Below are 16,962 nucleotides of genomic sequence, written 5' to 3'. Positions count from 1 at the left end.
ACATTACAATGTTTCTCAAACTAAAGAGGTGTTACCAGGTTTTGACAGAAGACAGCTATAAACCTTCTGCTTGGTGATTTGTGCAAACCACCATCTCTGTCATTCATAACTGCAGCATTCTTGTGGTAACTACAGCAACTGCTTCCACGGCAAAGCACTGCAGTTGTGGCTGACTTTTAATGCCATTTAGCAGCTTTCACTACAGAGCCAACATCAGATAACCAGCAAACTCTCTGCTGATTCCAATTTGAAACCTCCAAAATAGTCCCACATAATTCAGAAAAAACTTTTTCATATATTCAATATTATATTAGGTAATTAGCATTATATATGTATATCTATTATGTCTTTAAATACACTTTATAAATAAACTCCAACAGTGTGTTGTTAAGTAAGTAATGCATAAAAGTTTCACAATTTAAATAAATATTTTTCACATTCCAATTCAGCTTCTTACAAGCTCATCTTTATTTCATGCCTTAGTTCTGAAGCAATGTTTTTGCTTCAATACAAGAGGTAGATTTGATAGAGACTGGGCAAGTCGAGCCTACTGCCAAAAGTGTAACTGTCAGTAACTGTATTGCTGATATGAAGTTTGAGACTACATGAAAAAATTCAGAACCACTACCTAAAATCCTACCAAGTCTTAGCTTAACAGTTCTTCTTAAATCACATTTAATGCTTTACTTTAGACATGATTACTCACAGTTGTTTTCTGTACATGAGAGATAATGAAAAACACAAATATAAAACAGAACAGTTGTCTGTAACACAATATATAAAAGTGCATGAGCTGCTTCTTCATCTATTTCTGCAGAACATATTCAACTTTTCCTCTAACTTTGGCCATAAAGAAAAGACCTCTGTGAAAAAAAAAACCACCACAACAAAATCCAAACCCTGCAAGTGTTTACATTTTATGCCTGTGCTCAGGTCAGTAGTTCACAGCTGGAAACCCTCCATTGGAGCCTCCTGCTGCTGGAACACAAACTGCTGTTGACTTTCATCCACTTGAGGTGCAATACTAGAGTCCTCTTCTTCAACACCGAAATAATGTTCAATGAGTTCAAAAGCCTTTTGGTAGATCTCTTGGTTTTCATGCCTCTGAAGAAATTCAATTTTGTCAAGTCCTAAATTCAAAATAAAACATTTTCAAAAATCTAGTTACTAAAATGAATGACAAATTCAAAGGGAAACAGCTTAGTGGTACTTTCTAGATAAAAAAAATGCAATCCAAATCACCTCAATTCATTCAATATCACAGATTCTCAATTTCCTAACCCAGTATTTCTAGTCTGCATTTTCTTCTGTCCAAACTAATTTTTAAACTATGCTAAAAGCATATAAATTAAACTAAGGAGGAAGAGGCTGTAGTATCTCCAAAGAAATATGCCATGCCTATAAAGAAATCGAATCTGTACAGAACTAGGGTAGCATAAAACTGTTTGCTACAGCAATTTCTAATATCCCAATTTCTTTTCTTTTACTCTCTCAGTCTTCCCCAGCTCTAAATTCTGCCTCCTATTATGGAATCATCACTGGGCACACTCTGGTATCTTTTCTCAAATTTAATCGTAACATTTGAAGGTATTATCTTCCCAAAGGTTTATAATTTGCAAGCTACAAGGCACAAACTTTGCTCTGTTGGAAGAATCAAGTGTTTTGCAGTCAGTTTAGGTTGATACAACACTGTTTAGCTATTTAAGTTAATTCAGTTTTCACTTCAGTTGGATCAGAAAGAGCTCATATGAACTCTTCTGGTGACTGCAGAGTCCAAAGCAACAGGGGTGACAGAATTAGCTGTTTTCCCTACTTGTACTTATACTCTGCAACTTCAGCAGCCTATGCTGAGCTGGTAAAGGAAAAAAGACAACTTTAGACATTCAAGAGTCGAAATTGTGAACAAAATCTGGAACAGAATAAATTGCATTAAAGTATTCAGTACTCAGGTCTCTCACATATTCAATTGCAAAGTTCTTCAAGTATGCACTTGATTTTAGAAATTAAACTCTGTAACAGGCAATTCAGATTTAAAGACTGCTTTACAGCAAGTTAGTACTATCTAATCAGATACAACGTGGTCAACTAGAACTGCCACTAGCAGTTTCTGAACTACAAATGTCTGCCAATTTTGTTTTGTCAGAGATACAAAAACTGATCAAAAAATTATGCCAGTTTCATGATAAGCCAATTTTAACACTAATTTTGTTAAATCAAAAGCGTCCAGTCATGAAATTCCACAACTGTTCTTGATAGTCTGCCTTTAAAATGTGGTTTAATTTGACAGCTCTTACAAGAAACAGAACAAAATACTTTCGCAGGTAGAACTTTTTATGAGCCAAAGTTGATTTTGCTACTGCTGGTACTTACTATGCTTAAAAGTGATCCAACTTTGGGAATCAGTGAAACAAAACCTAATCTTTCAGCCTGTTGGCAATGAAACTGTACCAGACAGGACTGTGTATTAAAGTAACAGAAACTGCATTTAGGAATGGCTGATAAACATCTGCAAAGCATGGCTCAAACAGACTGGGACACCTGTGCCTTAAATACTTCTGAGCATGTTTCTCTAGAAGGACATTTCATAAACTGACCACAGATAAACATCCAGATGTTTGCTGCATTTAGCCACTTTTCCCACCACATTACATTACTTATCTTACAGTATTTTATGTCTGCTTATGCTTGAAGTAATTCTTATATTAAACTTATCTACAAATTTCAAAATGATTCACAATGATTTTGTTTGTACAGCCTGGAATAAGGAAGTTCAGGTATGTACAAGAAGTACTTTCTTACCATATGCTTCCTCTATAAGGGCACAGTAAGGATTAATGCCCATTCCATTTTGCTTCGACTCTTGCTCTCCAAGACGCAGAATATTTTCGAGTCCATTTAAAGCCACCTGTACTATTTTTGAATCCATCACAGTCAGCAGGTCACAAAGAGGCTTGGTACAACCTAGTGCTACCAAATACCTTCACAACAGAAAAAAACCAGAGGGAGGGGGAAAGAAGAATTGATAATCCAACACATTTATTCTGACATGCCAGTCTACCACTCATTGGTACTTACTGCTGCTAAAAAAAAAGTGGCTGAAACAAAAAAATTTCTAAAACATGCAATAAAGCAAAGATAAACTTAGCCTCAAATGGAATTAACATTATAACCTATCCTAATAAGAAAAGTTAATGTGCTTATTCCTAATTGGAGTGTGGAATCTGTAGTCTTTTCAATTTCTTTTCACTTACGATTGTCAGATGGGTTTAACTGAATGTAAGAGAAGAGGTATTAGGAGAAAGTTCTTTTCTCAGGCAGCTGAAATTTTGTGGTGGTAAAAATACCAAGAAAACACATTAGATACACGTAAGAACACTGGGCACTGCTCTGTGCTAACACAGTCCACACTAGTAGCCCATTAGGAGATTAGCATCACCTACTAAGAAGTGAAGGACATACCTGTAAATATAAACCCCCCCAAACATACTGAGATTCTTCCTTTTCCCAATTTGTGTATGAACTTGTGGAAGCCATAACCTGTGTCTTTGTTTCTAATATGTAATGGCAATGTTTGCCTAAATAACAGTTCATTTAGTGGTTCTACATTATCCTGCAGTTACACAGTAGCACCTTGAGGACATTGGAAGTGCTACAACTTCATGACACTGACAATCTAACTATGCTTTAGAGGAGAAGCTACTGTTATGGTACTACATCACATTTACTATTTGAAGATCCTGAATTAGATTTTATTTTTTGAAATGCTGAATTTTTAACATGTTACAATATACAAACAACCAAAATAGAAGAAAACAACCAGACCACCACACTTTCCTTGCTTCTGATAACACTCAGTGGTTATGAGAAAATCAGGATTGTTTACATTTTAAATAAGCATGCACTTATTGCAACAGATCTCCCAGATACGCTGGAAGACTTATCACACCACTTTCAGTTCTGGTTCCCAAATAATATGGTAATTTATAAACCAATTTATCAACTACTGATCCAAAGTGATCATTACAATGACAGTACTCAGAGAAACCAGAGAGCATTTTATTCTAGAAGTTCAAGTAGCTACTGACAGTAAAATTTTGATCAGGTTTGAAAACGTTTAGATATCTGCTTTAAAATAATAGTGAGTTTAAAATACATGAAGAAACCACTAAAATTTCTGAAGTGTCTTCACAAATATTCAATCCCACCCCAACAACCCTCCCCAACTTTTCCCTTTTCAAACACTGTGACTATTCCAACTGCATTTGGCAATACACTATCAGCTCTGGAAGATGACCCTGTGAAAGCTTTAGGTGTGATCAAGTTACTAAGTTTACAGTATGTACTTCTCTGATTTTTCTGAATTCCTATGCTTAGCCCCTGTACAGTTTCAGGGAACTCCAGTTGTGTTTCGGATTTTGTTGCTATGTTTGTCAAAATCAAAATGCAGAAATCCAAATGCCTTAGAGAAGATACTCAGGCAGAGAAAACAGCAACATACACAAACTCACCTAATCTGTTCAGGGGTGCCTCCTGATGTTGCATTAGTTATGGCCCACGCTGCTTCTTTTCTGGTGCGAAATTCAGCTTTTTGAAGAATTTCAATCAATATTGGAAAGATATTTGCATCTATAACAGCCTATAAGATGAAAATGGAATATTTTATGACAATTAGTAAATATTTCAGAACACTAATATCCTTAACTACAAGAGCTAGTGATGTCTGCAAAGAATATTTTGTCAGAAGGCACCATACAAACTATTTGGAGAAATTATTACATATTTTAAATGACATCAAGAAATAATATTTTCATCTCTGACTGAAGTAGAGGGGAAAAAGAAAACCATATTAAAACATGTACTCTGATTCAGAATTCTCATTTTTATCAATCAGAACCATTTTTCCAGGTAGCTTCAGACACCTGGAACAACAGTCAGGATTTAGTAGCTTCCACAAGAAATACAACTCAGCATTGATGACATTACAGAGGTTTTTTTATCCAATTAAAATGCTCAGTATTTCCAAACTGGTAGAGTTGTCCACTTCTCAATGGACAGATTTGTACAAGAAGTTTTGGTCTAACTTTTTTTTAAAAGAAAAATTGCTTATTACTTTAACACATCTATTACAATGCAAACAAAATTAAAGAGAATGTGGCAGTAGATGATCCCACAAGGAAAAATAATTCTTCCTGTCAGATCCAAGAGAAGTATCCTTTGATTTGCTTCATAAGCATTGATCAAATCCCTTTGAGAGAAATTTATCAGCTCCTCTATTACAAATTATAACAGCTATTTTTATTTATAGTAATCTTTTAAAATTTAAAATAAAACACAAGTTAGGTAAAACTACAGACAATTAGGACTAAAATAAATAATGCAGTATCTACTTACTTCTCCTTGTGAAGGAAAAACAAGTGAAGTAGTAAAATGAAAACAAACCCAATGAAGTAAATTCACAGCCTTTACCTGAATCTGAGCTCTGTTTCCTGCAGTAATGTTAGAAACAGTCCAGCATGCTTCTTTTCTAATAGACTCCTTGGGACTACTAAGCAAGTGCAAGAGACAGGGTAATGCAGAGCAGTTCAGAATGACCTAAAATAACATGAGAATTAAGAATTGGGTTGGACAATATACATATATATTGGCTTGAGCAATATACTTACATATACAAAAAATTGAGAGCATTTTACAGATGACTTTGAAAGATTTTGCCACACATTTATATTATACAAAGTACCACAGATAACATGCTGCTAAATTAAAGTCTTCAATGGTGTAGTGTGTGAACAGGCAATCCAGCAATTGGAAGGAATCTGCCTTCAACTGAGTTCAGAGCAAACGAACAACAGTGAGACTAAATGAGGCTGCTGACAGCTAAAATATGAATAACTGAAAACAACTGAGAAATGCACATCAAATTTGTACAGTTATTTTTCTTCAGAGACAAAGGTTTTCTACTTAATTCCTTAGCAAAATCCTCTCCTATAAAGTTTACAGCAAATTATGTAATTAACTGTTTTCCTTATTTTCCCTTTATACCAGTTCTGCCAGCCTTTTAGACATGATTCTTTACAAAGCAGGAGCTGCTTTAGTATTTCCAGCATTGCTTTAAACTCAATTCATTTGCCTAAAAGTTAAAAAATAAATGCAAATATAAATGTAAATGGCATTGGAAAGACTACCACGTACAAATTCAGGGACAGATCAAGTATGACCATTGCTTACTTCAACTGCCATTGGAGACTGAAAAAAGGGGAACCATAATATATAACTGAACCCCCAGCAAGGTGTGGGGGGGGGAAAAAAAAAAAAAGGGAAGCAAGAGTCAAAGTACCACACAGGAATGAAGCAATCCACTAGAAACAATGCTGTAAAAAAATTTTTCAGCCTTATATTATTTAATGTTTAAAACAGCAGCCTAAATTGTCAAATTAACAACACAGATGTCTACAGAGCCTCTTTCAGTGACATATGCAGATACTTGTACGGGACATGTATTTTGCAACAACTTTTACCAAATTATGTCTTGCCAATTAATTTTTCTTAAATCAACTAGTCTTACCTGTGTTTGGATATCATCTCCAGTAACAATATTTCCAACTGCTCTTAATGCAGGGGATACCACCTTGTAATCATTATGCCTGAAGACAAATATTAAATTGCTTGATATACCACATGTTAAAGCATAATTTTGCATTTTCAGTGAACAATGATTTACTTCAGGTGCTAAGTTTTTAGTTATAGAAAACACTGCATTACTTATTACACATTCCCCCTGTTCAGCCAAATTTGACAACTGTAAGCCCACAACAGAATTGCTGATACAAGGAAAGGGCACTCCTACCAAACATCACAACTTTGAGCAGATCTATTTCACCCAGCTCAAGTATTATTAAATACAGTACTGGAACCTCCATCATTTAATATCCACAAAAACAAAAGGTGCATGCTAAAACTTAGCAGCCTCCCTTTGTAAGCAAACTTCCCCCTCGTGCAAGTCAATAACCCCAGAAGCCAATACATAAACCCCATATTCAGCTCTCTGAGGTGTGGGGGAAGGAAATCTACTCGGTTGTCCTAGAGCTTCTACAGAAGACAAAGCACTCTCTCCTAACAGCTGTGCAAATGAGCTTTTCACAGGGAACTGTGCTGAGCTGTCAGTGCTGCAAACTACTATCCTGACCTACTCTGCAGCTCCATGTGAACGCAAGGATTTAGTCTTCCTTTCTAGGAAAATAATGAACCATAAACCAAATACACTGGAACAGTTCAAAAGTTGCTCAAGCCTGCCTCTGAACTTTGTTGGGTCTGTAGTGCAATTATATGTCCCAGAAAGGAAAATACAACAGTGAAATGAAAAAAAAAAATTAATTTATGGTTCAAGATTGGTCTTCAGCCTTCACCCTTCAATTCCTACACGTATATGAAATCTTACACTAAGTTTTAAAGATTATAAAGGGATACTTTGGAGAAAACATTTTTTCACTGTCAAACTCAGGAATAATCCTAGGAGCCAAGCAACCTACCAAGCAGCTTAAAACGTTTCAGACTGAATTAGTGTTCACCATTTCCCACAAAATGAATTAAAACTTGAGGTGAGAGAACACCGCACAGTTTTAATATTAACAGTACTGTAAGACATTGATTCGCTGGACAGAAGACTTACATAAGCAGCTCTACCAATCTTCGACAAACTCCAGAATCAATAACAGCTTGAATTTTATCATTAGGACCATCTGACAGGTAAGAGAGGGCCCAGCAGGCATCTGCTAATACATCTGGGTCACTGCTAAACAACAGTCTTGATAAAACATTTAAGCAAGGAGCAACCTAGGTTAAAGAAAAACATTGCATCAAGTTAGGAGTTCTGTATTTTGCAAGTTTCAGAGAACACGCTGCAAAGGTATAAACGTGCAAAACTACTTACTGCCAAAGTACATGAGCTCATTAATGAATCAGGACTAGGTGGAACACTTCCTGATTAAACCAGATATCCAATTCAAACTGGCAAATTGGATAAATTCTGATTCACGGCTATTTATTCAGAAATACTATATTAAGTATACAACTGTTCAGCTGAAACAAAGACCATCTGCTTTTACATGTAATCAGATGATCAGGAGTTACTGAGGCTTTTTTAGTCACTCGGGGAATAGAATCTCAGAGTAATAAAGGTTTTTTTTTCACTGCTGTCTTTGTAGGAGTACTTGCAGTTATTTGTAATAAGCAAGTTAAGAGCAATTCACAGAGGACCCAACATTCACTGAACCAATCAAACAAGCAACACGTGATCTCAGTTCTCACTATGACTGTACCCTCTGATAAGTTCCATGCACAGAGCCAAATGAACTAGACCATCTTAACACCACTTGGAACCTGACAGGTTTCTGCTGGGAATTTCCTCTGTTACGTGTCCAACTGGTACTACTGCAAGAAGCAAAGGACCTATTCTTAGCAGCAGCTGCCTAGAGGGCATCCTTTTCCACTGAAGTGTGTTTAAGCAGCAAGAAATCTTACTGTTTTTCACCATCAGAAAAACACACTACTAAAGGATATAACTTAGGCAGAGCAATTATGAGATAATTGATTAACTAATCCTTTTTCATTAATATCCCTCCAAGAATTATTAAGTAGCAGTGACAGTAATTTCTAACTCTTGAGATAAACTCTCTCCAGATTATCTTTAATGATCATTTAACCTCAGTCTCTTCTACCAGAATATCCAATGTTCAGCTCTTTTAATGTCATTAACCTTACCAGAAACTCATTTCATACTGAAAATAAGAAGCTAAATTTCCTACTAGCCTCTACAGTGATCCTGTCTTTATAAGCACATACTGTAGAGAAGAGGAAGAAAGGGGAGAACTTACAGGCAAATCATCTCTGTCATCAGTCTGATTTAATTGCATCTGACAGAGCAGAAAATCTGAAATTTTATTCATGCAGCATGCAGTCACAGTCATAAACAAACAAGAAAGCAAATAAAGCAGCTTCAATCATAACTCATATTCTCTAAAACAGTTCTGGAGAAAATATGGTCCCAAAGGGTTTAGGGCTGAATGTATTAATTGTCTATTTCACAGCAGTGAATGACTATTTGCACCTGACTAAATATACTCTGAAGTTCATAAGCAATTTGATTGGTGTCAAAGCACATGATATTTCACAGATACAACAGATGGACAAGACTGTGTGATTACATTAAAAACATAAAATTGAATCTTTACACAGATTCAAAGATTCTGTTTGTTATAAAATATTACAAACATAAGTTGTCTTTAGCTTTCTGATTTCTCAAAATTACTACTTTATTATACCTTACTGAAGTCTGGAGGTGGGTTCTTTCCTCTACAGAGATTTGAGAGAGCCCAGACTGCATTTCTAGTTGTTGTAAGACGACTTGAATTTGTTAACAGTCTGTGAGAGACAACAAGAATTTAAAAAGTCAGGTAATTTTATGTCTATTATTACCAACTGTACCTCAAATCAGAAAAATAAATTCTATTATTGGGCACTTGTTTTAATTTATTCCTCTCATTAGCTTACATGCTGCAAATATTTTCTTACACTCACTGAATACAAACAGATTATTTTGCATGGATGTCTCATTCCCAAAGCAAGTGTATGCATATACAGTAAATCATTGCTCATATGAAAAATCATTCAATGAATCTTTTTTGAGGATCTTTAGAAGGCACTAGGAGATGCAACCTTCCCTTGAATGAACTTCGCTGTTTCCATTCAGAGACTGTAATTAATAATAATAAAAATAGTACCATAAAAAAGTTAGAACTTGAAAGATTTTCTAATAGAAAATGAACAATTTACTCTTTTTCTCAAATAGAACATGAAACAGATTCAACACCTGAGATATCAGGTACTTTCGGATACATACCAAAATGTCTAAAACTGTTAATCCTTTAAAATCCTCCAGGAAGGTAATCCCATTCTCCTCTACTATTTTAAGATGCTTCACAATTTTGAAAAGCATTTTATTACCTTAAGAAATACTAAACTGAACAATATCTGTGCTGTGCAAATGTTTTCCCTGTGATGAAGCTACCTTACATCCCATTGCAAGCATGTAGTAAATGCTGGAATATTATTCCTAGTGAAGAGCAATCTAGTGGAATATAGCTCATGTAGCAACTACTCTGTCAGCTCATCTCAATAAACAAATGGATAGATAGGAAGACTGGAGCTTGGAGCTATTGAACAAAGGTGGGGAAACCAGCCTAGAGCCCAGCCAGTTCAAATCATACAAATGCAATCGTGAGTTAAAACACATCTCCCACCCTTTACACCCAGAAATCTGGCAACAGAGTTCTGCACAATATAGAAATTTCATACCTGTGAAATAACACTTCTCCCCTGCAAACATTGGAAAGCTTCCAGTCATGGACTAATTATTAAAGATATACATGAAACTCATGTAATCCCAAACCATAGAAACATTTGAAGTGATATAATAAAAAGAAGCATTCTCAATTTAAAAAAACCCAAACAACCTTATATTCTTTTCAAGTAAATTTTAAGTTGAAGTTTACAGTTACCTAATACATGTACACTATAATTACAGCATTAGTTTACAGTACTTACTCCAAGAGGGGTGGCAATATTCCACAGTTCAAAACAAAGTCTCTGCATTCTGCATTATCACCAGCGATGTTCCCAAGAGCCCACACTGCCTTAACAAGCAAAGCATCCAAGTGAATTCTACATGCTGGCAAATCAACATTTACAGACAGTCTACACTTTTTACAGCAAATGTTATAGAATAGAAACAAATCCATAAGGGAAAAAATACACCAACAGTAAATTTTTATCTTAGTGGAGACAGATCAACTGGCTAGTAGGCAAATGGGACTCAAAGCTTATCCAACCCCACAACCCTGAAAAAACATTCACAAAATTTTAAGTAGTTATAAAACCCCTCAAGAAAACAGTTACCTGCTCCTGTACATCTTCATGTTCTGAACTAAGTAACTTAATAAAAATGGGAACAGCTCCAGTTTCAATTACGACTTTGGTGTGTAGAAAAGTCCCAGATGCTATGTTTGTCAAAGCCCAAGCTGCTTCAAACTGTTGAGGAGCACAAAGATGACCACATTAAACCACACAGCAGTAAAACTTAAATTCACGAATTACAGTTTGACATGGGAGTTACAGAGGTTAATTTTCCAATTTTCTTCCTTTCCACTAAAATGCAATTACTACTATAGTACTTTCTCTACAATAAAATACTTGGCATTGACAAATTCTCTGCTTGTACGAACCTTCAGTAGTGCCGTTATTTTTAGATTTTGGCTCACAGCACTGACTGCAAGGAAGAATTCAAATCCCTTCTGTTAATTCTTCCAGTACGAATGCACAGAAGGCCTGAGTACCAATCCCTGGGTAAGTAGACAGAACTAGTTATTCCTACCATTAACTAGGTATTTCTCGAGGATTCTCTAAAAGGGTTTCAAACAAGCCTTTCAGTTCCCTCTATTACTCTTTTTATTTTCTAAGATTTCAGCTGAAAAGTACAATATACTCAACACTAACAAACCAGTTTCTGCTCACACATCAGTGCCAATGATCTTAATATACCACTCTGCAAACTCTCTTGAACACCCTCTGCTTTTAATACCCAAGTGTTTGTCCAGCTGAATCCATCACTCTAGAATCTACAATGATTTCACCAAAGTCACTATTTTAGTGGCAATAACTAAAATGGACAGGTTCAGTGATGTGGTTATTACAAAAAACCCAAACCACCAAACAAAACATGCTTTCCAGAGCTCTTTTGGAGAGTTTTTAATCCCATTCCAAACCCTCAATCAGCACCAGACAAACTCACTTGCAGAGTGTAATTCTCACTCCTCTCTAGAAATTTCACAAATCTCTGTACTACTCCTGGTTTTTGTATGACTTCATCTATAGGTGGATTAGGCTCTAGGGAATAAAAACAAAAACATCTCTGTAAAAAGACCAGATAAATTACTTATTCACTATGACACAAAACATGAATATGATTTGCTACTCTTATCATAATTTTTAGCATTCAATCATTTTATTTTCAAATGAAAGAGTTAAACTTTTGACTTGAGAAGACTGCAGGATCATCTCTACAAAGTACTACAACTGAGTAAACACCCTAGTATGTACAATAATAGTAACAGAGACCATTACCCATTGGCACATTATTAACACGTTACAAAACCCTGCTCCCCCTCAACCTATAGCTCGGGTTGTGGAAGAGCAATTATGACTAGATACTATTTGAAGTGACCAAGCACACATCTACCTATCATGCTACACAAATTTAAGACTGGATATCTCACAGTCTGAACAAAAACAAGTTACAACTGTTCTTTGGCAGCCATGTAATTTTTCTCCCTTCAATTACAGAATGAGCATCAGAAACTGAATCACTGCAACAATTACTGTAAGTATGCTAGTGTGCAGTTAGTTACTGCCCTGGATGCTTCAATCAAAACATCCTTGTTTTTGTTACTTTGTCTAAAAGACTTAGCATTATTCAAATGAAGCTTTCTGTATTTAGCCATTAGGTCGGAAGAGATTTGGCACAGTTTCTCTATAAACAGAACCAGAAGTTTCAGCAAGCTCTATCTTAAAGCAAAACAAAACTAAAGGTTAACTGACTCTAACTATAATTCATAGTAACAAAGAATGAAGAAAAAAAACCCCAAACAACAATCAGGCAATATTTATGTACCTTTAGACAGCAATTTTCTGAATTTCTGAGTTGCTGTGAGTTGCTGATCAGGATCATCCGAAAAAATCATCTGTACCATATCTACTGTAATAACTTCTTCCTAAAAATAAAAGTAGGATTTCTTATGTCTAGAACTATGTGCATTAATAGATAACATTTTAAACACACTCTAAAGTACTTACCTCTGGAATAGGTACAGTAGAGCTGACATCAGGATCCTGAATTGGACTTTCCACCATAGACTCTTCATTTCCCGGGAGAGAAACATTTCGGCGTTTAAACAGCTGAACAAAGAAGAATTTTGGGGAGACATGAGAAGTTACCACAGAGTGGGTACTGGTGGCATACACACCTGAAGAAATACTTTCACCAATACTAGTGAAAGAATTTCAACCACCTACCTTCCCCTGCAAGGGGAATTCCACGTGGAAGTTTAAAAGACAATAAAGGCTAAAAACACTACTATATCTGTAACTTGATAAACTGCACAGCAATACTTGAGATAGATACTTAAAAACTGAAGTTTGTTTTAATTATAAAAGATCCATAAAGTTTTCCACACGCAAGAAAAACTTTTAGTCTTTTATACCTCATAACTAACATTCCCTTTTAAGCAGAAAACAGTATTCTACGAGCTACTTTTCCCTTTTGTAGTTCACAGGCTAAAACCATAGCCCATGTTTGTGTGCCAGCACATGGCATTCCTCCCTTCAAGAGAAGACTATTAAGCAGCACCTGTATTTCATACACAGTTGCAGAAAGATTAAAACAGAAACATTATTTTAATAAAGCTGGAGAAAAAATAGCATAGCTTCAAGGTGAACTTTCAGACTATGTAACATTAAGCATTTTCTGTGTCCAAAAATCGCTTTACAATTGGCTGCATGCACTGCCTAGGCTCAAAATACATACCTGCACTCCTAGCTATGTCTAATGAGGGCCTCTTCGTTTTCTGGCATACAAGCAAAACATGCACATTGGCCTGTTCTCTTCTAGAAACCAAACCTAAATTTGTATCTTTATTCCATTACTGCACTTACAACTAATGTAATTAGCAATTCTAAGAATATTATGTTGGTACCTTTAAAAATAAATCACAGAATCTCAGGGCACTGGCTAAGACTTCACCTGTCAGCATAATAATGAAAGCACCTACTAAATACTCAAGGTTTTGTTCTCTAGGTGTCTACAGACCTAGTTTTCTGCTGTTGTACCTGTCCAAAACTACAGAAACAACTTCACGTTTACATCTAGCTGCATTTCAAACAGGTACCTAAAAGAAGGCATTCTCTCCCTTGTTCAATGCACTTCTGGACTGGGCATTATCCTGGACACAAAACAACTGCACAGTCCTGAATGTAAATAAGGTTTAACTCTATTTACACCCACAAAGGAAGAAGAAGCAATGTCCCTCTCTTGGAAGACCAGTCATTCTTCTAGCACTCAAGAGGGACACAGAAACTCTTGGTTGAAATGTCTACACTGTTACTGATTAGGACCAGGGTCTATTTACCAGTTACAAGTTCTTCTGGAGCAAAAGCTGTCTCATCTCCCTGCATAAACTTGTTCTCACCAGTTCAGGAAGAGGTACAAACCACCAGTCCAACAAACTAAGATTAAGGAGAACATAACAGTAGCCTCATTGTTACAACAGTCAGCACGGGAGAGGAAACACCCATTATTTTCATAATTTATCTAGGGAGTATTTATTACAAAAGATGCAAACAAAACTTTCAGCAGAAACTGCAGTGCAGTCACCCACTCACAGGTAAATGCTCCAGTATCATACTAGTGCTTACTTCTCTGGCCCAACTAATTTAAATTCTTTTTCCAAGCACTAGCACCCCTTTCCCAGTAGAAGGGTAAGCATTCCCACCTCAGAGCAGACGGTAAATCAGAGCCTGGGACACTCTCTAGGTTGTGGGAGACAAATGCAGCCACTTTAGACCAAGCAGAAAAGCAAACTACATTCCTTACTTTCCTGGGAGACAAATTCAGCTGTTTTAGACCAAGAAGAAATCAAACTACCTGGCAAGAAACTATTAAACATCTTTGGAAAATTAACTACCACGAACTATTAAATTATACAATGTTCCACATACTCGATCACTAAAAATTCAGTGAGGACAACTGCAGATATTTCTGTCATAGTTCAGGGACACTAATTGGTAGCCACCTTACTAAGTTACTGTAGAAGAGCTCTTAGACAATTTGAAGTATGGTATCAAAGATGAAAATAATCCTCTCCCTTCAAACAGCAGAACTTTGTCCCAAACTCTGGAAGAGAATGCAAGGTTCCAAATCCTTACTGGAAACAGGAGTATTCTTTCAGTCCAGTCTCACATGTTTAAACCTAGACTAAGGACTAAAGTTAAAGACACAGGTCTCACATCTGCATGCCCTAGTGACTGAGAAGGGCTTCTGCACATTTTTTATGATCTTATTGAGAGGTGCTTGGTGCTTCCCAAGAATGCAGAGAAAACATTCAACCTGGCACTCTGCATTCTACTCCACAGGAGGAGTCTGCTCAGGTCCTTTCACATATCTGAGTATAGCTTCAACAGCACTCAGCAATTAATAGCTCCCCAAGATGTTTACCTGCTCTTCTCTTTTCTGTTTCCGAAGCTGAATGCCTTCCTCCTCTCTTCGCCTGCGCATTTCTTGGGGATTAAGTGCATTATTCTTGTAGCTTTTCATTCGAAAGTTATCTTTTCCCGGGCTTGCCATGTTGTCTGTTAAGAAAAAAAAAATTAATCCAAAAGGCCAAACCTTGCAGGACAAACCTGTCATCTCTTGTACTACAAAAGTATCTACAGTGACAGCTACATGTTCCTGCATCTGCCTGCAATAGCCAGTTCACCGAAATCAGAGAAAAATCTTTGCTGGCATAGGCATTTCTAAACTGCAGATTCAATGACAGCTCATCTCAAGGATCAGCTGCTTCATTACAGGACATAAGCTACTGCAAAAAGAAATTACAGGTCGTATGAGCAAACTGAGATACAAAAATCAAAGATATTAGGTTGCTAAATTTTGATTCTGTCAGCAAGTAAAGAAATGTGTTCCTCCTCTCATAAAGAAGACATTAAATGTACTACAAATAAGGACAAACCTGAGAAGAAAACCTACAGTAATTATTGCTTCAGTTAATACCTTATGGCATTGTTTCTCTACTTCCACTATCTTGCAAACTAACAGGATCTAAAAGTTATGCTGCATATCCTTCTAAACTATATGCAGAAAAACAATTCAAGGGTCAGCAGCACCCAGATAGGCATGCTCCTTTCCATTTTAAACTAACAAATTTATTGACTCTCTCAAACAATTCTTTTGATGGATTAGAGGATTAGAATCTGGCTGTCATTCAGTCATATCAGCTGTGAAAAGATAAAAGTGATAGTACATGATTCTGTCACTGGAATGATCAAAAGGTTGTTAGTAACATGGTGCTTTTTTAAGCTAAAACTGTTGCCTTTGTCTGAGAAACAACTGTCAAAAATATGATTTAAGATTCTACACAAACTATCACTTGTTTGGAATTCTCCCAGAAGGAGAAAGCATGTAAACTACAGCTCCTGAGCTGTGCACAATTCTCTATTAACTTCCATGTGACACAATTTGTTTTCAGTTTTGGGGACTTTGTTTTTTATGTCAGCAGTACCAAGACCAGCTGAGCAATAAACAGACTGCAGGCTTAGGCTGATATCAACAAGACATCCAAGGACTCAGCAGCCTGTTTCATCCAAACGTATTTGCTTCACAAGAACCCAAGTAAACTACTGCCATCTCCAGACCAAGAAGCTAAGTGTGCCACTGTCTAAAGCAAATTTCTAGCAAGTAACATAACTTTTGAGGCATAAATAAAGAAGAAAATTAAAAAAGATATTTTTTCAACAATGCTACTAGCTTAACTAGCCCTAGAGCATCATCCTTTTCTCAGTCCTTTATGCCTTGCTAATTTAGTTGTGCCCACAAAACTGACAGGCCAAGCAATGGGCTGAACAAGAGAAGCACCACCAGCTCTATAAAGAGTAACACAATGTCAGCTGCAAGAAGTGTCTTATCAAAACTGTTTTCAGAAAGAAAAACTTATGAATTTATAGCTTCATTTCTCCCACAAGGGTTTTGGTGCAGACATCACACGGGCAAGAAGACTGTCAGTCCGTGATCTCTTCAGGCTCCACACCTTCTGCATCTAGCTCCAAGAATGCCTGCGCTTCTGCGCTGCGAAACTACACTCG

General features: G+C 36.4%; 1 protein-coding gene across 2 annotated transcripts; it reads right to left on the bottom strand.

Moving 5' to 3' along the window:
• Nucleotides 1-446: 446 nt before the first annotated feature.
• On the bottom strand, nt 447-15,448 carry KPNA5 (karyopherin alpha 5 (importin alpha 6)). Of its 2 annotated transcripts, none has more exons than XM_009082647.1 (13): nt 15,320-15,448; nt 12,904-13,005; nt 12,722-12,821; nt 11,843-11,937; nt 10,951-11,082; nt 10,600-10,688; nt 9,318-9,417; nt 7,667-7,830; nt 6,563-6,641; nt 5,467-5,592; nt 4,509-4,636; nt 2,800-2,978; nt 447-1,130 (listed from the first exon to the last, which is right to left on the bottom strand). In XM_009082647.1, exons 1-13 carry the CDS (start codon nt 15,446-15,448, stop codon nt 943-945), a joined length of 1,611 nt encoding a protein of 536 aa, XP_009080895.1. In that variant the 3' UTR covers nt 447-942. The 2 variants fall into 2 exon arrangements, with proteins under 2 accessions (XP_009080895.1, XP_009080896.1); XM_009082648.1 differs by having other exon boundaries at nt 12,919-13,005.
• Between the last annotated feature and the right edge of the window lie 1,514 nt (nt 15,449-16,962).

The sequence above is a fragment of the Acanthisitta chloris genome, unplaced genomic scaffold (assembly GCF_000695815.1).
Source record: "Acanthisitta chloris isolate BGI_N310 unplaced genomic scaffold, ASM69581v1 scaffold28249, whole genome shotgun sequence".
In the NCBI taxonomy this organism is placed as follows: Eukaryota; Metazoa; Chordata; class Aves; order Passeriformes; family Acanthisittidae; genus Acanthisitta; species Acanthisitta chloris.
The sequence above is the reverse complement of the archived record's forward strand: the minus strand, read 5'-3'. Positions and strand labels throughout refer to the sequence as shown.